This window comes from Rattus norvegicus, chromosome 1 (genome assembly GCF_036323735.1).
Source record: "Rattus norvegicus strain BN/NHsdMcwi chromosome 1, GRCr8, whole genome shotgun sequence".
NCBI classification, from domain to species: domain Eukaryota; kingdom Metazoa; phylum Chordata; class Mammalia; order Rodentia; family Muridae; genus Rattus; species Rattus norvegicus.
In genome coordinates this window covers 17,571,395-17,597,495 of record NC_086019.1, presented here as the reverse complement: position 1 = coordinate 17,597,495, position 26,101 = coordinate 17,571,395, and the positions used below count along the sequence as shown (strand labels likewise).

The 26,101-nt window shown below is 40.6% G+C and overlaps 1 protein-coding gene across 10 annotated transcripts in view; it reads right to left on the bottom strand.

The window, feature by feature from the left end:
• Nucleotides 1-16,637, bottom strand: part of Ahi1 (Abelson helper integration site 1) — a 130,917-nt gene extending 114,280 nt beyond the window's left edge. For 5 of the 10 annotated variants that reach the window (XR_010052942.1, XM_063263023.1, XM_063263007.1 and 2 more), the window contains exons 1-7: nt 15,366-16,085; nt 9,590-10,061; nt 6,911-7,080; nt 6,257-6,476; nt 4,444-4,636; nt 4,131-4,226; nt 760-945 (exon numbers count right to left, since the gene is read on the bottom strand). Coding sequence is in view for 9 of the 10 variants with exons in the window: in XM_063263023.1 (XP_063119093.1) it covers nt 760-945; nt 4,131-4,226; nt 4,444-4,636; nt 6,257-6,476; nt 6,911-7,080; nt 9,590-9,903 (1,179 nt within the window). In the remaining variant the exon portion in view is untranslated. Of the gene's footprint in view, nt 1-759; nt 946-4,130; nt 4,227-4,443; nt 4,637-6,256; nt 6,477-6,910; nt 7,081-9,589; nt 10,062-14,947; nt 15,006-15,365; nt 16,086-16,584 lie in introns of those variants that run through there. The other 5 variants (XM_063263011.1, XM_063263025.1, XM_063263009.1 and 2 more) reach the window with 3 other exon arrangements.
• Nucleotides 16,638-26,101: the final 9,464 nt, after the last annotated feature.

The following is a 26,101-nucleotide window of genomic DNA, read 5'->3' as shown; positions in this document are numbered from 1 at the left end:
TAGAGTTGCGTGTAGGTCAGGCCGCCTCAACCTTGCTGTGTATGAAGTGGCTTTTGTGTTCCCGATTCTGCTACTTCCCACATGCTGGGGTGACAGGCTTGTCCCCACACCCGGATGCACAAAAGGGTTTTGATAGCTCTGTCCCTGTGTCTTCCTCCTCATGAATACCTATCTAGTTCTACACTATGCCTCTGATATAACATGATATTGCTGGCTTAAAAACAATCACAAAACTAATATAAAAAAATCTGAGATTAAAAAAGTCTATCCCCTGATATATTTTATTTAACTCCATTTAGACCAACACAAATCTGTTTTACGACTTGTTACAAATAAAGACACATGAAGGCATTGTGTCTTATTGTCTCCACAGCTACTCTCTCACCTCAAGGCTGAGTAGTTGTGACACACACAGCCTGGCTGAAGGCCTAAAACACTTTAATTTTTGCCCTTTATAATAAAAGGCTCCCCAGTACCAACTTTTCATCTTCTAATTTTTATTACAAAATATGAAAGTATGCTAGGAGAGTTTTTTTAAACAATGAAATTTACTTTTTAAAACTTAAAGTTCATCTAACTATCAACTGTTATAGACTTAATGTATAGTCTTTGTAGGCATCTAAAAAGCTGTTAAAATAATTCTGAGAACTTAGATTTTTAAATATGGAAAATATATTATGCCATCCTTAATTTTAGTTGAGGAGATACATGCATACATGCATATATATATATATTATATTATAATGGAATACAACTTACGCAGTCCGGGACTTTCAACCCTCGTACGGTTACATACAGTGTTGATGGGTAACGATTCCTTGGACACTTGGACCACCACTCAAAAACCTCAACAACATTTGGCTGGGATCGAGGCTTAGTAGGTGGGTAGTAGAGCTGCAGACGAAGTTTTGAGTTGATGTTTGCATTTCCATTGGCTCCCAGGAGCTTAAAGTAAGAATTTGTGTAAATAATTAACTTTTCTGAAAACACACACATCCAAGAAAGCAACAGCAGAGTCACAAGCTTGCTTTTAAAAGATTAAAACAAGGTTGAAATTCATTAGGCTTATGAAGAAAAAGGCAGATCAGCCTAGGGCTCAGGTACTTTGGGCTCATTTTGACAAATGACTTTGAGAACATTTCCTAAAAGCAGTCTTCAGCACACAGCGCCTGCAGACCGCCGTGCAAGCCTTTACGTCACAGTAGCGGAAGTATATGTTACAGAACAGCAGATGACACATGCTTGCCTGAACTAATGATGGTAAAGAAAGAGTAAAGCACACAGCACTTCACACAAACATGTTTTCCGGGTTGGGGATTTAGCTCAGTGGTAGAGTGCTTGCCTAGCAAGCGCAAGGCCCTGGGTTCGGTCCCCAGCTCCCCCCCCCAAAAAAAACAAAACAAAACATGTTTTCCACGTGGCCGTTATTTTCCTCAGCAGGACTGAAGATTAAACCCACTGCGGTCTCCCATATGCTCCACAAGTGTATGAAAGATATGTCCCTATCCTCCTTTTCCTTTCCATTTGAAAGGAACCTGGCCAGGCTGGTCTGGAACTCGGGAACTCAAGGAGGTCTTGAACTTGTGAATACCCTGCTTTAGTCTCCCCAGTAGCTGGAACTCCAGGACTATATTAATAGTTTTAATGGTTAAAATTATGTTTTAGATTTTTTTAAGATGCAAAATCATTTTAAGATAAGGTAATTCAAATTGTCCACTTCATTTTTCAATATTTTAGTCTACCTTCTTTGAATGGTCTATTGAAAAAGCCAATTAAATAAAAACTAAGATAAGCAGATAGATGGAGATTCTTAGGAAAAAGGTTAAAATCTCAGCAGTTCAGATAAAGCTTTCTTTTCCTACTTAATGAATGAAGAGGAAATACTGCCGAGGAGAGAGAGAGAGGGTAGGGGGGAGGGAGGGAAGGAGGGAGGGAGGGAAGGAGGGAGGGAGGGGGAGAGGGAGCGTGCAGGAGCACTGTGTACACTGTGAATTTGGAGTAGGAAGTGGCACCGCCAGAAGTAGCAGCACGGCCATTAAGTGTAGGACACGCAGTAGCTGCTGTTGACTGACACAACTTGGAAAGTCAGGGTAAAAAAATCCAAGGAAGACTCAGTGTAGAGCTGTCCCAGAGGCCTGTGACGATGGGATGCGCTACAGTGAGTGAGCACATGGGGCTGTCAAGTCCTCAAGCGTGCTTGGTGCAACCATACAAGTGAGTTTTCCGTTATGCCTAATTGCACTTACTCTGCAGCAAAGCTGCCAGTGTTGCTATGGTGATAAGCTCGAGAGACTGTGCAGGTGATGTGAAACAGGAGAGGGGTTAGAGATTTGCCGGGTCTGCCAATTACGAGGAACAGGAAACAGAAGTGGTTTAAGAACAGTGACCAGAGAAGAAACTGTGAGTTGGAATTACACTAGGAGGTAGGGACCAATCCTGAAGGAATGGGGTACCCAAAGCACATGAGAGTGCTGCCAAGAAAGCAGTGGCAGCAGGGACATCAAAGGAACAGCGTGTTAAATGCATGTATGTTTGACATGGGAACAAGTAACAAATGTTCTCATGTGGCATACAGAGAAACGTTCGTGATTCAGCTGGAGAAGTTTTCGTGGTAGAGGCAAAATCCAGATCGTGGCCTGATCAAGACGTATCAGCAAGGAAGCAGACACAGCCAAGTGTAGCGTGTTTCCCTACAACTTTGGGAAGGATGAGGAGACCACAGACTTAGAGGCTCAGGGAGTGATACTGTGCTCGAGGGGAAACACAGTTTAGAAGGAGTAAAGCAGCACTCACCTTTAAATATGAACTCTGCACACTCTGCACAGGCCTTTACTATTGCCCAGAGCACACCTCAGACTTTAAGGATTCCCCAGCTCCCGAATCGTACTTTTTAAAGTTGTTTTAATATTATCTAGACAAAGTAGTTTATACTGGGGTATTGCTTAGCCAAGTAAACAACTCATGCTAAGAAAGCCCTAATGAGCATGCCATCATGACTGTAAACTACAACACGGCTAGCTCTACGTAAGCTTCATCACTGCACGGTTAAAACAGACACAAGCATATTCTACAAGAATTCAAATAACCTGAGACCAAAGGCGTAACTGAAAATTAAATATGTTTAATGGATCACTGAAAAGCAGGATAGTCCTGAATCCACCAGCACAAATTCTGAGACACTTACATATCAACTTGTTTCATGCCATTTTATTCAAGTTCTAAGTTTATCTCAATTGCTTTCCATTCATGTCAGGAAGTCCTTCAGTAGACATTCACCCCTTTGTGTACCTCTGTGTGCTGGGACACAGTGACCTTGTGAAAGCCCAAGGGAATTATGTAATACATCTAATACAACATCTGTGTGTAGGTGCATGCATACCTCTGAGTGTGTGTGTGTGTGTGTGTGTGTGTGATTATGCACATAAATAAAATAAAAACCTAAAACTGTTCAAAAATCAATGCAAACAAGATTATTGGTAACTTTGTAAAGCTTATAGTGCGATGAAGGAAAAGACACACAGTATTAAAAATGGAAAACACAGAACCTGCTCCCCTCTCTGGAGATAGAGATAAATTAATTTCTTCTGACGGTGGCTCAATATGGATGAATTAAAACCCACATGATCTTGAAAAGTAAAAAATAAAAAGCTGTGGCATCTGTGGTGTTCTAACTGTAGCTTAGGCCCACACAGCAGGTCTGCTCAAACTGTAACGCAGGATAAACGAGCAGCCCCTAAAACACTGCTTTGTGTAAACACTATTATTATTTGCAGTGCTCTTTAAAACTTAGTACAGCTCGGACCCTCACATCTTCCAACATTTATGTTCTGAAGTCAAGGGATTCAGGGCTGCTGACTGAACAATGGCCCACACACTGAAAGGGCTGAATGAATCTCTCACAAATTGAACACAAGATGGTAGGATGCATGTGCCTTTGAGTATAGCATCCCCAGAGTCAAAAAGTATAAATAGTACACACTGGGTAATCAATAAGAATTTCAGACTTTTAATAGCTTTACTAAGAGTTGCGCTAACCAACTCTTAGAGACTGAAACGACTTGGTGGAAATCTGCAATCAAATATAGAAGATATTATTTTAAATATGTTCAAAAGAACAGGTGAAAATGTACCTTAAGAAATGCCCAGGCAATTTTCCGAAAGCCACATTCTTGGTTTTGAAACTCAGAGTTATTCTTGATTTCATCCATGCTTAAAAAGTCAAGAATCTGTAGATATATTTTTAAAAAATTATTTTACAGAATGACAGACTGCCTAAATTGTAATAGTCTCTAATGATATCTTATCATCTGGTACCCACAGAGCATGCTACAACATTAAATTCTTGGTATTAAATTCTCACATTCCCACATAACAAAACTATTAATATCAACAACCTAAACTTGTATGCTTAAATATTTACTAAAATTATTTTTAAATTCATACCTCAAAGAACAGAATGACTTTTGGGCACTCATCAAACTCTCGAAGCAAATAGGGAAAATTTTCATTAAAAATAACTTGTTCCTCCCACTCTGGAAGCCTTGACTTTAGCTTTTTAAAGTCGTACGGCTGCGTCATAATAGGGAGAATATAGTCCACGTTGTCTTTCTCATAGTAAGATGAGACGGGACGCTCACTGTTCAAAGACAAAGTTTCCATATTTTAGAGAGAACACTGAGGGGGAATTACATAGGCCACAAAGGCAGAAATAATAACTATAATGGCACAAAGGCAAAAACAATGTTCTTTAAATCTAAAAATGACACACTTTATAAAACATTAGAAGTAATGGTGTTTTATTATAATCTGGCATTCTGTTTTGGTTCTTCGGGTCAGATAATAATAATTTATTATAAAAGTAGAAAGTGAAAAGTATAATTGACCTTTAATGTACAGAGCTAAAGTATAGCAACTCCCTCAGAAGTTTAAATGAGCTTATGAAAAGATGCATAATAAGTCCAAATAATAATGTAGAAAGAACTTTTCCACTGTCATATTTTCTTTGTACTAACACAACTAAGCAGATGTGTTCTCTTTTTTGTAATAATCTTAGTGTTCTTCTCCCAACATCCTTGTAAGCAAATACTTTTTTGAATAGTATAATCTAGTATAATGTATAGAGAAATGTTAATCCAGCAAATTAACCGCTCTAGTCACGTGCAGTGACCTGCAGGTCTGTGTGAGCTGGCTGGAATGCAGACATGCCCTTAGTACACACCTTCAATCCCAAACAATGACGTCCAACTGAGGCACAGACAAATGATGAGTCAGAGAGATTTTACAGAATAGGATATGCCCAACTCTCAACAAGAACAGCACAGCAAAGAGAGGCTATTTGAGAGGAGCACAGGGAGAAGGGTCAGTCAGTGGGAGTCAGTTCTGGTCCATACAGTTGAGTTCAGTCAGTCAGTGAGTGCAGGCAGTAGAGTTGAGCTCCTTGGTGCTGAGTTCATGCAGTTCTGTACAGGTCAGCAGAGGCAGTTTTTACTGGGACAGTTTTAGAGACAGGTTGCAGAGAGAACAAGCTAGACACATGTGAAGACAGAATGGGCCAGAGAATGAGAAGGAACCAGAGGATTAGAACAGATTGCTAGAATCAGTTTGAGGCCAAGCAGAGCAACAGTCAGAATCTGACAGAAGCCCAGTTGAATAAGTCATTTTGGAGAGGAGTTTAAGCCAGAACAGCTAAATTGAAACAGCCATCCAGAGTTTAGAAAGTACTAGAAAGGGTGAGCTTATTCAGTAGTAAGTCTCTGAGATGACAATTACATCTGACAAATAAAAGTTACCTTTACAATAACAACTTATTTTATTGCCTTTTAAACCTATGTACGTGTGTTCTCTTATTATATACATCATATCCTATGTATATGGATTCAAATATGGCTTCTCTCTAGATACAACCTTAGGGGAAAACATGTTCAAGATACATTTGCAGCACCCCAGGCCCATGTAACACACTAATTTCAATGAAAAGGAGGAGGCTAACGATGAGTACACTTAAAAAATTTACCATGCAAATTTAAGAGCTAATTAGTTAGCTTGACAGACTATACTTAAGATGGTGCATTCCCTCCATTTCTTGTACAGAGCTTACTGATCTAGCTGAGGACACCTACAACCATAGGACTATTTTCTGACATCAGTCCACAGTTCTCTGCCTACTTTCAGTCATGAAGGGCAGCAAAAAAAAAAAAAAAAAATTCTACTGCACAGTTTCAACCTAAAGATGGCATAATTTTAAAAATCACCTGACCTGTCATCTTTCTTGACGTACTGGCCAGTGTGTTCATCAACCACATGGATCTTTACCATTGGGTGAGAAATCATAAAGTCAGATTTAAGCCGATCGGTTCGGTGAATGTAGACTCCCATGACGAGGTCGTCATCGAGCAAACACTTGGGATGAACTGGGCTGTCTCGGCCTGTTATCTCATGAACACCATCTCCATTAGTCTCTTCATTATCCTCTGAAACTAAAGCAGGAAGAAAAGTCAGGAGTAACCGTTCTCACACTTAGGGGTTACAGATAGTTAATCTTAGAAGCGACTGTCTTACTCTGTTGGTAGAAGAACTTCAAGGGAAAAGAAAGGCCATTACTAGCTTTCATTTACAAGGTAACCACGTGCAATTCTAAAATTGGTGGTTGAAAATAAAAATTTCTATGCCACAAGGCACTGCAGATCATTTCCTTGTACAGCTAAATAAAAAACTGTAAGTTCACTATATATACCCACATATAATTGGGAATAATTCATTATTAACAAATGAACACCTTAGTCTTATGAATTAAAATACACAGTGTATCTTGACTTATTTTAAATTATATCCTTCAGTTTTAAGGACTAAAGTTTCTAGAGTCCCGTTATCCTACAAAGGCACATAATTTTATTTAATTTGTAGAACAAACCTGCTTTAGGCTTCTTCTTCATCTTCTTGGGTTTGGGCTTTGTGTTCTCTGGTACACTGGCATCTGCATTCTGTTCTGTTGAGCATCCTCCCTCCCTGTGGTGAGACCCCTCAGGGGCGCCTTCTTTCTTTTGCTCACCTTCAGCTGCACTGTCACAGACATCTGAGGGACTGAGCATAGCGCAAGAATGAATCACTGCAAAGGACATCTGCAACTGTCATTCATGATTAGTAGGTGGGTGGTGGACAGAAGCGATGATATTACATACGCGCCTGTAAAAGTGCCACTATCTGATATTTTTATAGAATAAAATGACTGTTAACTAGGAGTCATAGATAATATTTTATATCTGATCAAGAGTTATGGATCTTAGGAGCCAACAAAAACAAAACTATGAACTGCACGGAACAGCCTCATTCTGAGCAGGCTCACGCACGGAGACATCTGCAGCTGGCCGCCGCTGTGAACTATCACACTCTCGGAAAATAAAATAGTAGTTTATGGTTATGGACTTACATCGTATAGAATTCGAAAGCATCCCAGCCTGCTGCTAACTAAATGTTAATGAATAGATTTCTAAATGATTTAAAAGGTAAAAGACTTTTCAAAGTTTCTTCTAAGAAGTTTCAGCCATACATAGATAAAAGTGCATTGCTTTTGTTGTTTAGGGGCAGGTTCAGAATTCTTTTTTTTTTTTTTTTTTTGGTTCTTTTTTTCGGAGCTGGGGACCGAACCCAGGGCCTTGCGCTTCCTAGGTAAGCGCTCTACCACTGAGCTAAATCCCCAGCCCTTCAGAATTCTTGATAAAAATAAAATTTGTACCACATGCAAACAGTAAGAGGTAGCAGCCTGGAACAGAAGCTATCCTATTAAAGTTTGTTCATGATTTATGAAGTAAAAAAATATGCCTTTAAATAATAAAAAATTAACTTCTATCATATTCATTTATCTTTCAAAAAGAAACATTGGGAAATAAAAAGATTAGATAAATACTTCATGGTAGTTATTGGGAGTTATCCCTGAATACTAGCTATTTTATCAGTCATAAAACACTCCTGTTAAGGAATAGCTACATCTGCATGCCTCCATCATGTATGGCAGGTCTGACTTAAACTGGAGAATGCTCATTTCCTTGCCAATGCAGTAATGGTTTACAGTACACTATGAAGCACAGCCTGTGAGATGGCCATGGCTGACCTTTGCTTCTTACTGTTCAAGAATCTCCTTCTCTCTGAGTACCAGCTGGGCCTTGTCACGCACTTCCAATGGGTTACAGGAAAAATATATGCTAGATTTTAAAAAGATTCACTTCTGTCTTACTATTGCTCTCTCAGAACTTTGATCTGGGGAAGAAAGTTGTCACCTGGGTGAGGAGTGCATGTGGCTAAGAACTTGTCTCTCTGACTGGATGCCACCAGGACCTGAGGCCTGCCTTCAGCCTCATGGTGAGGCACAGCAGCCTCTCTTCTGAGGCCCTCTATGGAGAGCTGGAATCATCTGTTACATCTGTCCCTGGCTAGCATCCTGACTGAAACTTGTGCAGTCTGTGAGAGCCAAAGGTGCCTTCTGAATAGCAGCAAGTGTGAAACACATGCGTATTAAGTTATTATATTCTGGAGTAACATACTATAGATAATTCTTATATTAACATAACCTTGAAGAACTGATCATCTAGATTATGGGCTTTTCTTTTTAGCATAAGGTAAAATAACCTAGACTGCCAATGGCTAGTCACATAAAGGCTGGTAAAGTAACTAGCCAAGGGCAAATTCCCTATGTAAATGATGATGGTAGGGAAAAGAGGATTATGCCACTTGAAGACAGTTTAAAAATCTCACTGCTTCTTACAAAAAAACTTACAAATGTGAATTAGTCCCATATATATATGTAAAAGCATCATACATAGACTAAAATATTAAATTGACAAAAGTTATCACTGATAATTATTCTGCAGTGAACAAATACTATGTGCATAATAAAGAAGAAAAATCTAGATTAACATATCTAACTTCAAAAAAAGTAGTGCGTGTGTGTGTATGTGCATGTGTGTGTGCATATGTGTGTGCATGCATGTTTGTGTGTGTGTGAATGTACATGTGAACACGTGCATGTGCGTGTGTGTGTGTGTGCATGCGCCTGCTGGCACAGGGTTTCACTATGGTGCTCTGGTAGGCCTCAACTCCACTATGTGATGCAGGCTGGCCTTGAACTGGAGAGTATCGTGCCTTGGTGCCCAAGTGCTGGACTATATTGTGAGTCACGAACTCCATGGACCACCAAAGCCAGCAGACTTGCTGCTTCCACAGCAGTGTAGTGGGTAAATGTGGACATGTTGGAGGTAGATCATCAGTGCTATGGTGCAGCCCCTTACATCACAGCTTTTTAGAAGAAACTGGAGAGCGCCATTCCTGTCCCTCATGGAGCTGTTAGCACATAGCAAGGTACTGCATAAAGGTGGGCAGTTATCACTTCAGTGGCAATGTTTCCAAACACAGCATTAACTTTCTTAAATTATAGAGTGTATCTGTGTGTCGACAGGAAGACACTAGTGTGTGTCTGTTTATCTATGTGAAGACGCTAGAATGTGTGTGCGTGTGTGTGTCGACGTGAAGACCTAGGCTGCATCTGTGTGTGAGAAGGTGAAGACACTGCAGTGCATCTTGAGTTTCCATCAAGTACCTCGTCTCAGGCTTAGCTGGCACTGGGACTTTCTTCTTCTTCTTCTTCTTCCTTTTTTCACTGCCCAGCTTGTCGTCATGCAGCAGAGTGTCTGGAGGAAAGTAGGTCAGCTGCTCCTTTAGCTTCCTTCTTATTTTCTTCTTGATCTCTTTTGCCATTTCTTCAGCTACCTGCAGCTCATAGGCTTCGGTCAGTTCTCCCGTCCCTTCTGTCCCAGCCTTTTCTCGGCTGTCCTCCGAGTCATCTGCTGGCTGGGACTTGCCTCTGACCTTCTCCTGTGCAGAGTCCACCTTCTCTGGAGTCTCTTGCTCCATTTCCTTTGTGATTTAGGTAGCGTTTATTTGGCTTTTCCTGCTTCTCTACCTCTAAACTAACACTGTCCTCTGAATCTCCATGTGCCACTCACTTCTCTAGGTTATGAGTGTTAATTTTAGTTCTAAGGCAGCCAGAAGATTACTTTGAAGGTAACAGGCTAGGAAAAGAACACATAAGAACAAATGTCAGTCTAGGACCATTTAAGACTTAAAGGTATATAATGATTGATGTCCAGCACTACTAAGACATTTAATTTTTCTAGGATAGGATGATACTTCTCTAGAACATTTAATGAGCACTCTTAATTTATACTTGTAAATTTAGATTAAAAATCTCCAAAAGTGATTTCAGATTAACTGAGTTAGTTAGTAAGAGTACTTATAGGCTTTTCAGGAACAAATTACTCGCTCAGTTGCTATTTTCTTACTAGTAGAGTGATCCAAATGTTAATTTGGCTAAAATATGTTTTAGAAAACTCACGGAGCATAAAACATTTCAAATTTCCCAAGAAAAAAAACAAAACATGGGTTATTAATCTTGTCTCATTATACTCTAAACCAATGGTTCTTAACATTCCTAATACTGTGACCCTGTAATACAGTTCCTCATACTGTGGTGACCCACAACCATAAAATTATTTTCATCACTGCTTCCTAACTAATCACGTTACAAACCATAATGTAAATAGCTGATCTTTGACTCCTATGAAAGGGCTGCTTAACACTCAAAGGAGTCATGACCCATACATTGAGAACCATAGTTCCAAAGCCAAGTCTAACAGAAATGTCACCCTCCAATTTCTTCCCAACTGTATCAGTGAATTAATCAGAAAGTTGTAACAAATAAGTACATAGCTCTTACAAAATTGTTTAAGAGAATTTTTAATAAAAAAAAACAGTAAAAGTCTAAAATTTATAAAAGATTTATTATCAGGTAGAAAATAAATTAGAGAAATTCTCTAAGAATTTAAAACATAATCAACATTATGATGATAAGTTTATTCAGCCATTAGAAAATGGAATTTACAGGAAAATGGAAGGAATAGGAAAACATACTAATTGAGGTAAGAGGCCCAGAAAAGACAAAGACTGTAAATTCCCCATACATGCAGACCCTAGCTTTGAATAATTAGAATGTGTATTTACGTTGGAGTATCTGATGGTAGGATACATGAAATAGCCATAGGGTCAGGAAAGGGATATAAGCACAAAAAAGGAGACAGTCAAACATATCAAATATTAAGTAGGGGGATACCAAAGATAAAAAGGTTTGAGTGGACATGAGAGTAGAGTCAACAAAAACTAAGTTTGTATGAAAAAGCCACAGAGAAATGTATTGCTTTGGCAGTAGAGGGGAATTGCATCATTCCTAACCCAGTGTGTTCTCTAATTCCATTCTAATACTTATATGGGATGGATCCCCAGGTCGGGCAGTCTCTGGATGACCTTTCCTTCAGTCTCTGTTCCACTCTTTGTCCCTGTTATTTCTCTTCTAAGAAGGACTGATCATCCGCACTATGGTTGTCCTTTTTCTTGAGCTTCATATGATCTGTGAATTGTATCTTGGGTAGTCTGAGATTTTGGGCTAATATCCACTTATCAGTGAGTGCATATCTTGTGTATTTTTTTGTGATTGGGTTACCTCACTCAGGATATTTTTCTCATGCCATCTGTTTGCCTAACAATTTTATGAAGTGATTGTTTTTAATAGCTGAGTAGTACTCCACTGTGTAGATGTACCACATTTTCTGTATCCATTCCTCTGTTGAAGGGCATCTGGGCTCTTTCCAGCTTCTGGCTATTATAAATACAGCTGCTATGAACATAGTGGAGCATGTGTCCTTGTTATATGTTGGAGCATCTTTTGGGTATATGCCTAGGAGTGGTATAGCTTGATCCTCAGGTAGTACTATGACCAATTTCCTGAGGAACAGTCAGACTGAGAAATTAGACAAAAAGAGATCAAAGGGAAAGAAAAATTGGAAAGAAAGAAGTCAAAATATCACTATTTGCAGATGATATGATAGTATATTTAAGTGACCCCAAAAGTTCCACCAGAGAACTCCTAAACCTGATAAACAACTTCAGCAAAGTGTCAGAGTATAATATTATCTCAAACAAATCAGTAGCCTTCCTCTACTCAAAGGATAAACAGACTGAGAAAGAAATCAGGGAATATTGTAAAAATGGCCATCTTGTCAAAAAGCAATCTACAGATTCAATGCATTCCCCATCAAAATTCCAACTCAATTCTTCATAGAGTTAGAAAGAGCAATTTGCAAATTCATTTGGAATAACAAAAATCGTAGGATAGGGAAAGCTATCCTTAACAATAAAAGAATTTCTGTGGAAATCACCATCCCTGACTTCAAGCAGTATTACACAGCAATAGTGATAAAAACTGTGTGGTATTGGCACAGAGACAGACAGGTAGATCAGTGGAATAGAATTCATGACCCAGAAATGAACCCACTCACCTATGGTCAAAGGAGCCAAAACCATCCAATAGAAAAAAGATAGCATTTTCAACAAATGGTTCTGGTTCAACTGGAGGTCACCATGTAGGAGAATGCAAATTGATCCATTCTTATTGCCCTGTACAAGTGGATCATGGACCTCCCCATAAAGCCTGAACTAACACAAGAGAAAGAGGGGAAGAGCCTGGAACACATGGGCACTGGGGAAATTTTCCTGAACAGAACACCAGTGGTTTTGTTCTAAAATCAAGAATCGACAAGTAGGACATCATAAAATTGCAAAGCTTCTATAAGGCAAAGGACACTGTCATTAGGACAAAATGGCAACCAACAGATTGGGAAAAGGTCTTTACCAATCCTACATCCAATAGAGGACTAATATCTAATATATACAAAGAACTCAAGAAGTTAGACTCCAGAGAACCAAATAATTCTATTTAAAAATGGGGTACAGAGCTAAACAAAGAATTCTCAGCTGAGGAATATTGAATGGCAAGGAAGCACCTAAAGAAATGCACAAAAAAAAATGTTCAGTGAGGTTTTTTGGGGGGCAGGTGCTGAGGTCAGATGCCTCGGAAAATTGAGGAAAGCAAAGACCTTCTACTCACAGCCCTGCGGAAGGATACCAAATCTGTCAAGATAAAAAAGAACAAGGAGAATTCGAAATTCAATTCGCTGCAGTAGTACCTTCACTCCCTGGTTATCACAAACAAGGAGAAGGCAGAGAAGCTGAAGCAGTCTCTACCCCATGTATTTGGCAGTGAAGGAGCTGAAACGAACCAGACCTCTGCATGTGACTATTAAAAAGTAAAGAAATGTTCAACATCCTTAGTCATCAGGGAAATGCAAATCAAAACAACCCTGAGATTCCACCTCACACCAGTCAGAATGGCTAAGATCAAAAACTCAGGTGACAGCAGATGCTGGCGAGGAGGTGAAAGAGGATCGTTCCTCCATTGTTGGGACTGCTACAGCCATTGTAATAGGATTCCTATGGGCTGAGCCCCATGTGCTGTTTCCCTGCTGATTTTAACATGTATCTTTGTGAGGAAGCCCAATGCAAGTATTGTGAAATACCTCTAGTAAGCCTTTACCAAGCCTGAAGCTGGGAACCTGAACCGATGCGCAGACGCAGATGTGTGTACGTGCGCGCAAGCCTGCGCGCGTGCCCGTGTGCGTGCTCGCGGGCGTGCCCGCGGGCAGCCCGTGATCCAGTGCACAAACACACACTTGTGCGTTCTTGCGTGCTGGAGTGCTGAAGAGCTCACATAATTGTGCGGGTGAACATACGACACACAGACACACACATACACACATGTGAATGTGCACGCGCACCCCTCACATCCCCTCCCCCACCTACATGCTCTCGCGTTCTCGCGCTTGGATTGGATGCTGGGTGTGATTGCGTGTGTGTGTGTGTGTGTGTGTGTGTGTGTGTGTGTGTGTGTGTGTGTGCCCTCCACACACAGGCACGTCCCCTCCTCCTCTCCACATAAGCACACATTCTCATGTCCTTGAAATGTTTGTTGCTTGTGCCCATGTACACCACACACACATATTGTTGAAGGGCTGATTTCGTGACTCTCAGTTGAAACAAAGGTTCTAGTACTGTTATTTTGATAAATGGCTTTGGATGAAGTATTAACTTCATTAGGCCCTGGATTTTTTAATGCGTGGGTGGCATCAGTAAGCAGCACTTACATATTGATAGGAGGGCAAGATAAATGAAAAAATAATAATGCACATCACAGGTGCTCAGTAAAATGACTTTATGTCCATTTAACAAATAGATAAGAAATAAAATATTAAATGTATAGTTAATGATGTAATATTTGAAATTTTGAGGTATAACTGAGTAAACAGTAATATTTAATGATAACATCACAACGAAAGAATCATTTTAATGTTAATGCATACTACAGAAAACACAGTAATTAGTAACTTATATCTGATTAATGACATCACCATAATTTATATTGTATAATTTTATAATGTGTATTTAGATTATATTTAATAAAACATCCCTAATTTTGTAGATGTCATTTTACAAAACAATTTTTTAAAAAATTAGCATGCACAGTATTAGACATCACTATATTCATCAAAAGTCTTTCCATCAAAAACATGGGAGGTTCTTAGAGAGACTGCGCAGAAAAATTAACTGGATTACGTTTCCTCCCCCCTTCTGAAAAACATGGAGTATGTGCTTACACATCAATGCAAAAAAAAAAGAAAAGAAGTGGGCACACTTAGACAAGGATTCTGTAGCAAATTTTCATAACAAAAGAAAAAGAACAAAAAGCCATGTTTGTGTAATTCAATCAATAAATCTGTCATAGTCCCATAAATAAATAATATTGTAAATATTGCTAAAAATTCTTTTTGCATTTGAATTTGCTGCAAATATCCTTTTAAATATTCCCTTTTCTTCTCCCGAGAGCGCAAGTAATTGGTTACGCAACAGGTGAAATACTTGCTGGCATCTTTTTGCTTTAACGAAACAAAACAAAATCACAGAGGAAACGTTTCTACGACGTTTACACAGTTACAATAAAGGCAGAATTTACCATTTAGTAGATTCCCGGATAGCCTCCGTTTCGGGGGGCTTTAGGCATTGGGATGAGCCTACAATTGAAACGTAATCAATTACTGTACTTAGATGTAATGAAGACAGCCTGTCACTGCGCACCTGACTGTCAATCTACAAGGAAACACGCAGCAGCTCGAGGGGCATTTAAGCCCCTGAACCCCGATGGGAAGGCGAAGGCTGTGTCTGTCGGTCAGAGCACTGTGCAAGGCAGCCGGGACAAGCAAAAGAGAGGCCACTCGCGGGCATCCCCCGCCTCCAGCAGCCCGCTTGCGAGCATCCAAAAGCCTCCGGGAGTCCCTTTGCGCATCCCCGGGTCTTCGACAGTCTCATCGCCGTCCCCCCCAGGGACAGGGAAGGCCTCGGCCCCCACTACAGTGCGCCTGCCGGATACTCACGGAAAGGAGAGACAGCCGGACGACGCGAAGCGGCTCCCTGCGCCCAGGCAAGGGCTAGGGAAGCAGCAGCTCAACCCGCTCGACCGCTGGCCACGCACGCTGTCCAGTCAGCCCAGTGTCGCAGTGCGGGAGGCGCGCCGCCCGTGACGTCAGGCCCGCCTCTGCCGCTGTTACCTAGGTAACTGAGTCGCCGGGCAGAAGATGCCAGCCTGACCACGGCCACGCCCCCTACCCAGCCTCCGGAGCGCGTTTCCGGGGTCCGGCGGGCGCGCGCACCCGGCCGGAGGCTGAGTTCCGCCCTCAGCGCCGGAAGCGAGTCCCGAGTGCACGTCTCCCGCTAGTGAAACCTGTCGGCTCTCGCCGCGGGCAAAGCGCGGTCACTCAGAGCTTGAAGGAGAGTGTGTGTGTGTGTGTGGGGGGGGGGGGGACATAGGTGGGAGGTGACGCGTCCGGCGTAGATACGGGAACGAGTGGATGGATGGATGGATGGATGGATGGATGGATGGATGGATGGATGGATGGATGGATGGATGGGCGAGTGAGCGAATGAGGCAGCACAGCCGAGAAAGACTCGTCACCCCACAAAATGAGACGCGCCTTTAAATGTGAATGGGGATCCCTGCTGCAGACAAATCCTCAGGCGCCCGAGTTTACAGTGTGGAAAAGGGATTACGCCACATTTACTTTCCAACGCCCCCTCACTTCCGCTTCAGGCGCCATCTTGGGCTTGTGAGTCACCCAGAGTGGAAAAATACGAGGTGCATCATTTCCCTCAGAATCAGACGCCATTTTCGGCTGCTGCCCTCCCACACAACCTGTGGCTCCTTTGTATGGCGACAGTATTGCGTGATTGTCCGGAGGCCAGCTTTTCCGTTCTGACTGGTATCAGACCTAACAAAACACATCTCGTCAGGGTCTCAAAATGCAATGAGGAGACCACGGGAAATGTCACCAATATAAAGCCTGCATGTTGAGCTGCTGAGTTTGTCATTCAAAAAAACCCTCAAAATCCCCTCCTCTAAACCTATCTTGATTTAAGCTACCTCCATCCCTGCAGGGTTTTACCAAACCTATCTTTAATGTCCCTAGTGCAAAGCCTATCCATTACGGTTACCTAAGGCAACCTGCCAGTCTTTCTTACGCGGGAACTGGCCTCACTACCTGTGTCCTGACTCCAGTTTTGACTTCGAATTTTCTTTCCCAACAGTGCCAGACTAACCTTATTAATGTGAAGCTGGTAACGCTACTGGTACCCTCTTTTGAAAATTACTTCAAACGAGAACAATCTCATCACGTTGCCATGGATACGGATGCTCCCTCTCCCTGGGGTTACTCTCTCATTACCTTCTTTTATTCAGTTTTACACATTTTTTTTGAATTACGTACATCATGAAATAAGCAACATCGAATTGTATGTTGCACATAACTTTATGCAATATTGAATTATGTATGCAATGCCAATTTACACCCTTTTCTGCCATGACCCTCGTACATACTGCCCTCTCTTGAAAATCCTTTCGGAGTCGTGTCCCTTCTGTGAATCTTAGTAAGTTACCTATTAAATATTCTGAGCAGTCCCAATATGCTCACCTCATTAGACTGTGTGTTCTGATTCTAAACATTTTCATCGGGTTTTAATTTTTTCACCCGCAGCATGTTAAGGAGTATCAAATGGTATTTAGTGAACAGATATTCGATGAATTATGCGCTCCCAGAGCTATGCCTTTTGCCTTCTGTACCCTTCATCATGTATACTCTTAACATTTGAACTCCCAATTTCACAGTTGTAATGTTGGTTGCTTATTCTGCCTTAGGTATTATTCTCAGGACACAATTGGCTGACATCCATGCCAGTAACCGTTTTGGTCCCCATTTTTGTAACAGCTGAGTATATATATATATATGTATATGTATATGTATATATATATATAGTATTTGCAGAGGTATAGTGTGGAATAAGGCAGTCTTTCTAGCAGAAGTGACATTTAAAGCCTGACAACGTGTACAGCTATTTTTGGTTGCAAAGAATCTCTGGGTAAAATGACCTATGTGTCTACTGCTCTATAGTTTTTCCCCAGTTTTGTCTGTTGACTGGAGCTGGAAGTGGGATGGTAGGATGAACGAACATGCAGTACATACAAGACCTTGGCTTCTTGAGCACCATTCTCCTTTCAAAGAACTAGGGCCCCTTGGAGAAGCACTTAATTCTAGAACAGGAACAGACCATGTACGAAATGGAATTGAAAAAAAAAATTGTGACAGAAATTAAGGATGATGAAACTTATCAGAGATTGCCAGAAGTCATCTTGAAAAGGCCACAGCTGACTATAGACGGCTCAAACTAAGCACCTGTACAATCATGTTCGAGTGCGCAAAATAAGAATACTGAAAGCCACAGTGAAATAAAAGAGTATTTTGTAAACTCGAAAGAATTCTTCTTTAAATTAAAATTCCAACTAATATAGAAGGAATAGTATGTGCAGAAATATCACCATGTGACAACTATTATAAGAATCACTCATTTAGAAAAATTACTATATGCTAAGCCAGAGGGTAAGAAGTTTATAATGTTATTAATATTCACAAACTAAGTTGCCCATTAAGTGTACCTTTGTTATAAGGGGGGGGGAGAAAAACCTTGACACTGGTGTGGTGATGAAAATTAGTACAAGTAGTCAAGCAAATATCAACATCAAACCCCACCTGGGAAGAGGCATCATAATTAACCCATCACATGCTGGGTGACTTAAAGAATAGGAAGTCGTGTTTTCGTTTTTAGAAGTTAGACGTTCAGAACGGATGTGCCTGCAGGATTTCTCTCCTTGACTCAAAGACAGCTTTTTTTTTTCTTTTCCATGTCTTCACATGGTCTGCCACCACTCCACTTGATTGTGTCCAAATATCTTCTAAGGGTACTGTCATATTAGCTTAGGACCTATCCTAATGAACTTTTTCACTGAGACCCTCTCTTCCAAAACAGCCACATTGTAAAGTATTGGGCTCAGGACTCGAATTGATTTGGGGGTAAGTATAGCTCAGCCGTAACAATAGTGATTTATAGAAACAACAGTTCTATTGAATGGTGGGTTTCTGGTTCAGATGAAATAACTGTATAAAGATATATACTAAGCAAACAAATTTTATTGTGGTCTATGTATTAGATGCTATTAAGGGCTTGGGGATATGTAAGTATCTTTGTGCCTGTGTGTGTGTGTGTGTGTGTGTGTGTGTGTGTGTGTGTGTGTATGTGTGTGTGTACCTGAGAATTTCCTTTGCCTTTCCTCAAAGCCATTGATATAATCCTGCCAGCATTCTAAAATGATTTTCAATTTCCTTTTCAGAGTGTCTCTTTGACAAACTGAGCAAAATAGAGTTCGTTCTCTTTAATTCTGCCTATTAATGGGAACCTCTTTGTAGTAGTAACTTTCATTCAGACTTAGAAAAGGACTCCTTAAAATAATTTTCTCTCTGACGCACGCTATTTGGAGCGTAATTCTGAGAAAATCATACTTGCCCGTAGATACAGACGTGGCCAGGATCCTTGCAGCTTCCCATGCCGGGAAGATGTCTGTAGATGTGTTGCGTACATATCAATTCCACTGTATTAGGAAACATTTCGACAGTTCAGAGTCTTTTATGGGAAACAGAAACTTCTTCAGGGACTAAAAGAAAAAAAAAATCAAATCATTGTCTTGTTCACCCCCCATCCTCTTCATCTAGGCTAACCTGTGCTCACCCTAACATTCTCAGGCAACGGACACTGGAGGGCAGCAGAGTAACACATATTCATACTTGAACTAAATTGCCATAAGAGTCTGTTAAGACTTCTTTATAGTTTACCATGCACCGACTTATTGCCCAGAATGGTTCGTGATGGCGACTTGACCAGCTTACATTTGTTTATTTACTTTTTTTGTGTTTTATTTTTATTTCTATTTTATGTGGAAGAATGTTGTTGGCCTACGTGCATGTCTATGTACTTTGTGTGTACCTGATGCCCCTGGAGGACAGAACAAGCTGTCAGATTCCCTGGACTGGAGTGACAGATCGCTATGAGCTGCTGTGTAGTTTCCGGGTAGCTCAGGTCCTCTGCAAGAGCAACCATTCCTTACCACCAAGCCCTCTCTCCAGCCATCCTTGATTCAATTCTGAGACAAGGTCTCGGCGAGCCCAGGCTGCCCTTGAACTTGCTGTGTTGCTGAGGATGAATTTGAACTTAAAATCTTTTGGGTCCACCTCCTGAGTGCAGAATTATAAGGATGCACCAGCATGCCTCGTTATGATGTAGTGCTGGGACAAGAGCACACATTCTGGAGTCCTACTTGAGTCACCAGCTGTGTGACTTAAGCGCGTTATAAGCCTTACTCTCCTCCTTGGTAAATGGATAGGAAAACTCTTAGAGAATTCATTATTGTGACGACAAATGGCTCAATGCATGTAAAGTATTAAATTGTTATGACTTTGTTATCTTTGTGTCTTCGTGTGTTTTAATCATTTTAGTTTGCTGCTATCATTGCATGTTTAAGTAACATGTTAGCTTCTTGCCTTTAATCAACTATAACTTAGTTTCTTTCTCTCCCCTTCTCTCTTTTTTCAAGATAGGGTTTTTCTGTGTAGCCCTGGCTTTCCTCATTCTGTAGACCAGGCTGGACTCGAACTCAGTGATCTGCTTACCTCTGCCTCCCAAGGTGTGTCCCACCACTGCCTGCCTTATACATTATTTCTTGACACATGACCTTGTAAGATAAAGAAATTCACAACTCTTCACTCTTCTTCTCCATCACAGTCTCACCCCCACAGTCTTCTACTGCTGATGGGCTTATTTTATATTCTGGGAGAATTTAGTAATCTTCTAGCCATCTGATATATGTTTTATGGTAACTAAAAATGTATAAATTCTGAGAGTTTGATCTGATCCCTAATGTTCAGTTTTTCACCATTAAAGACTCACTTTCATACAGAGCATCACACCAGGCAAGGTTCAGTCACAAAACAAAACAAAAAAAAACACATGTTAGTGTTTGCATAGGGAAAAATAGTTGTGAATTTATTAAGTAATAAGCTAAGTAAAAAGTGTATTGATTATTAAAGGGGGACCCTGTATTACACAGGAAGAGTGGCTGCAGAAAGGCAATACTCCTAGTAGGAATAGAAGGAAAGAACATAGAAACTGAAAAGAAGGAAGTCTACAGAAGGCCTGGTTGCCACAGAAACACAAGGCTGTTGCTATGACAACTGATGTGACCCTTGCATGCAAGATGAGAGAGAAATAACACTAGAATGAAAAGCACCGGCACCTCTCATCTGCAGCATACGATTCTCTAAATGAGATGCTGTGTTTGGAGTGCTAGTGCTACGCTGATAATTTTGCATCCATTTTCATCAGGGATATTAGCCTGTAATTTTCTTTCCTTGTAATGTCATTGTCTGGCTTCAGCATCAGAGCAATGCTGCCCTTGTAAAAATGTCTGTAGATGTGTTTTGGGGTGGGCTATGGAGTTGGCACTGGTACCAATGAGGATCTGTTAATAAAAGCCTTGCTTTGGGGTATGATTAATTACTGTTCCAATAATCTTATTCACTATTGACTGTAAAAATTTTAAAAACAATTCATCATGATTCGGTGTTGTCTTAGTACGTTTATAGGAATGTATTCATTTCTTTGAGGTTATCAAATTTGGGAAATAATATAAAGATTTCTTCTTTGTATTTCTACGATGCCTACTTCAATTCCTTCCTTTCTATTTACTTGAAATTTTTTCTTTTTGTTTCATCAACTTTGTATTTCAAAATGCAAATGGGTTTTAGTGATCTTTTTTGCAGTTTACGTCATTTATTTTTGCTCTAATCTTTGCTACTTCTTTCCTTTTTCTAGTTTTAGATTACAATTTACTCCTTTTCTTTTCTTTTCTTTTTTTTTTTTTTGGAGCTGGGGACCGAACCCAGGGCCTAGCGCTTCCTAGGCAAGCGCTCTACCACTGAGCTAAATCCCCAACCCAATTTACTCCTTTTCTATTAAGTTGGTGCAAAGGAAAATGAATTTTTAGACTACGAATTTTAAATGATTATACCTAGGCTCAAGCAAATCTTTATTAATCCAAATCAGAACCATTACAATGCACATTTCTTTCTGCCCATGTATTCCTGTGACATAAAAGTCGATGCTTTGGGGTTTGATTTACTTTCACAAAGCATATTCTGCACCTGCTGCAGTGGTTTTCCTGCAAAAAGTTGTTGAGATGCTCAAAGGAGTGCTAGTCTGTTGGTGAGAGGCCAAGAGCATGAAGTGGTCAGGTCAGCTGCAGGTAGTGGTCAGGTCAGCAGCATGTAGTGTTGAGGCAAATCTCAGAGCACAGTTACTTCAGATTTTGAGATACCTGATGGTGTAGCTTGAGGTCAGTCATCAGCATGGAGAAGAGTGGGTCTTTTCTCTTGACGGAGACCATCTACGGCTGTTGCGGGTTTCAGCATGTCTCATCAATTTGCTGAGCATAGTGCTCAGATATGATGATTTCATGGGGACTCAGAAAGCTGTGTTAGATCTGACCAGCAGCAGACAACACAATTATGACCTTGATATTTTCTGGCACAAGTTTGGCTTTGGGAACTGCTTTGGAACTCCTTTTTAACTCAACTACTAAGCTGGCGATTGGTGGTGACTGTATATAATCCAATTTCAATCTAATCAAGAAACAATTTACCCTAGAGTTGGAGAGGGGGCATGTCTGTCAACAGAGCTTGCTCTTTTTCCACTGGCCACAGTTTGATTTCTAGCACCCACATTAGGTGGCTCACAACATCCTGTAACTTCAACTCTGGGGTATTCAACCTTCTCTTCTGGCCTCCATGGGTACCAGCATACATACATACACACACGTACATATATTTGCATATACTTACATACATGCACATACACATTTGTCTCCGTCTCCGTCCCGCAGAAAGGAGCAACACCACAGCGTTCTTCTCAAAGCAGTTTATTCAGGAACCTTTCTTTCTGCATGCAAGCAGCAATCTCTCTTTTCTTCCCTTCCTCTCCCAGCCCCCGAGCACACTCCCTTATATCCTCCCTCAACTCCGCCTCCTCCGTCCAGACTGCGTAGTCTCAGTTCATAGGTCCACGTCACATGGCCTGATCTTGCGTCATGGTGCGCCTGCGCAGTTCTCACAATGGACGTGGCTAGTTTCAGGTGTGTGAGGAAGTCAGGTGCTAGTCATGAGACTTAGCTGCAGTCCCGGGCACCATCTTGGGACTGCCGCCACACCCGCTCCCCACACCCATTCACACATAAACTTGCACACATACACATTCATATATACATAGACACAAACTGGAAAAAATAAAGAAATGATTCAATGTTGGATAGAATAAGAATTTAGAACATTTTTATAATTTTTTTCTGTTAGCTCATATAACACCTACCTAAGGAACGTTTCCACATTTCCAATTTGCTTCAAATGACTAAGGACCATTGAATGGTCCTTGTCTTCATTACTATTCTATTTCTGTGAGGAGAGGAAGGCACTCTATATTAAAAAAGCACTTGAAAGTTTCAAGGGGTTAATCCATTATTACCATGACACCGAGTGTGGCAACAGACAGGCATGGTAGTGGAAAAGTAGTGAGATTTTTTTTTTTTTTGAGACAGAGTTTCTCTGTGTAGCCTTCTCTCCTGGATCAGGATGACCTCGGACTCAGAAATCTACCCACCTCTGCTTCCTGAGTGCTGGGATTAAAGACTTGAACCACCACTGAAAGGAGAAGCCCTTTTCTAATAGTTTGCATTTCATTGCTTTTTTTTTATATCAACTGCAATTTCATATCAACTGTAGACAGAGAGGGGTCAAAGCACTTTCTATATCTTCATTCCATTAAAATAGGAAATTTAATATTTTATTGGATTTTTATCAAGAAAATACACACACACATACATATACATTCAACTGATTAATGTGGGTCTAGATACTTGGTCTAAAGTTATGGTAGAAGTTTCTGTTAGGGTATTTTTGATGGGTTAAGCTTTGGAATAAATGGGCCATATCAAATAGATTGACCTTGCTAACAATTGTGGATCTTAAGAATCCATTCAAAGACCTTGTCTTAGTTTGGCTTCAATTGCTGTGATAACATAATGGCCAAAAGCAACTTGGGGAGGAAAGGGTTTATTTGGCTCACAGGCTCAGGGCAACCGAGGTTAGTACTCAAGGCAGGAATCTGGACTCAGGAACTGGTGGGAGAGTGATGCTTATTAGCTTGCTTCCCACGGTTTGTTCTGCCTGATTTCTTAGATCCTCCAAGGTCACCTGCCTAGGAGTATCTCCACCCGCAATGCACTGGATCCTCCCACATCAATGACTGGTTAACTCCCACATCATTGATTAGCCAGGCAAATGTCCTATAGACTTGCTTACAGAGTAATCAAATAGAGCCATTTTTTTTTCTCAATTAAGATTCCTTCTTCCCAGATATGTCTAGATTTACATCAAGTTGACAAAACCAGACCAGCACAGAGCTAAATACAACAAAATTACGTACCATTTTTTGAACAGGCAGGAATTCCATTTCATTGCATTTGAACTGTGATTGACTTCTCTCTTGCCTTTGGATTCTTTCTTCGACACTGGTTGTTGGACCAGCCTGCCTTGGACTGGAACTATACCATAGACCCTTCTGGGTCCTTAGTTCACCAACCACAGAATTCTGTGTCTGCTGGGAGTCGAGTCTCTGCTTCCACAGTGCCAATGTGTTGATATGTTCTTAGCTGGAGGAGTGGACAGACTACATCCTTATGGGGAAGAGTCAACTGTGTTGCCTCTCAAAAATCTTAGTCCAAGTAGAAAAATGTCACAACCGTGAGATTGACATACAGTGTTAAGCTGTATTAAAGTCATGAGCTCTATAAGAAAGGGAGTTAGGATCAGAGATAGCACCAGTAAATTAATACAGGTACCCAGGGACTACACTGAAAATAATTCTGAACACACAGAGTGGTTTATTGTGAAGAGATGAGCAGCAAGTCAGCCATTATGGCAACAGCGTGGTGGGGTACATATGCCCCTCATTTCTACCAACAACCAGCAATTTTCAGTGTCAACCATGCAAAAGAAGTAAAAATATTTGAAAAGGTAAGATACATATCTAAAATGTCATAATGACCAGTCTCGCATGAGTTAATAATATCTCCTTTCTGTTATGTAATCTCTGCCCTCAATGAGAGATGTCAGATGAACCACTGAATTCTTATTGTTACCATGGAAACCTGAAGAACTTGCGTGTTTAGTGGATCATGGTGAAGCAGGAAGAAAAAATATCAAAAGGAGATATTTGTTCAACACCTTTATTTTATATAACCTGGTTTTTCCTTCACTTTTGCAGATTTTAGCTCAATTTGACATAGTCAAATACCACCTTCTAAAATTTCTTTTGAATATACGCCAACATAAGATTGGAGACTGACCACACACATTTATTTTCTCTGCTCCCTAATAACCCAGTATATATATGTATATATATATATATATATATATATATATATATATATATACACACATATATGCAACCAAACATTATAAATTACTGAGAAACGGAGGATGAAAACCCATCTTTAAAACTAAGGAAGTACATGAGTCCAGAGAGCAAGCCCTTAGACATCACACTCAGGCTCATTCCTTAGGGTTGAGGAAGTAAGGAAGGATCATGGCAAAGTTAGCTGAAAGCTGGGTAAGCCTATGACTTACTCCAGGTTAACCTGTAAAGATTACCTCGTGTAGAGAACCAGCCTCTGCATAGATAAAGAAGGCTGAAGGCGTGGATATGAACCTGGATGTTTTCCGGACAGATTCTAAATACAGTGATGCACACCTCTATTAGAAATTGGCAGAGATCAAATTGTACGGACGCCACGTTACAGCCCTGTGAAGAGAGAAGCACAGCAGACTGAGGCGGTGTGACGACAAGCTTAGGCATGTCAGCCCTCACCAGGGACTTGGTGTGATCAAGACCATACACTCCCCTTGAACTTCTGCAAGGGACATATTAAAAGAAATAAAAAAAATGACCTCTAGGCTCAAGAAAGGATACATTTTTGTTCTTATTTGAAACTACTGTGCTTGCTATTAAAGATTTCTTATGATTGCCACGAGAAACTAACACACACACACACACACACACACACACACACACACACACACGTCAAGAAATTAAAAAAGAATGGCCTTGTAGAAATAAATAAAAGTACAGAAAACACCAATTAAAGGAGGTGGTAGAATGTGGAGTTTGTCGGAAGAAAACTGAAAACAAGTGTAAGACCCTTACTGTCCCCACTATTTCACTCCTCAAACACAGGACGGTTGTCACCACAGCCGGACATTTACCATATCAGCAGGATTTTCACATAGCATTCACCACAGAGACTACACCGTTTAGTGAATCTCCAGACGCTAAAGCAAGGTTGAAGCCCAGATGATCTCAGTGGTCAATTTGTCTGGTTCCTGACTGCTTCATTTCTTAACAGATAACTAAAGAGCCTCGGATATTTTATTAGACCCAGACTTAAAAGAGTAGCTGAAAGAGGCATTTTTAAGTGGAAAACAGTAAAGTCCAGAAAGAAAGCTGGAATAATTCAAGGAAAAGGGGAAAACGGCAATTAAATAAAAAAGCTAGACTATTTATTGTGTCGAGTCTAAGCTCTTTCCTCTTCTTGCTTGAGATGCTGCAAGTGGACATCTGGTCCACG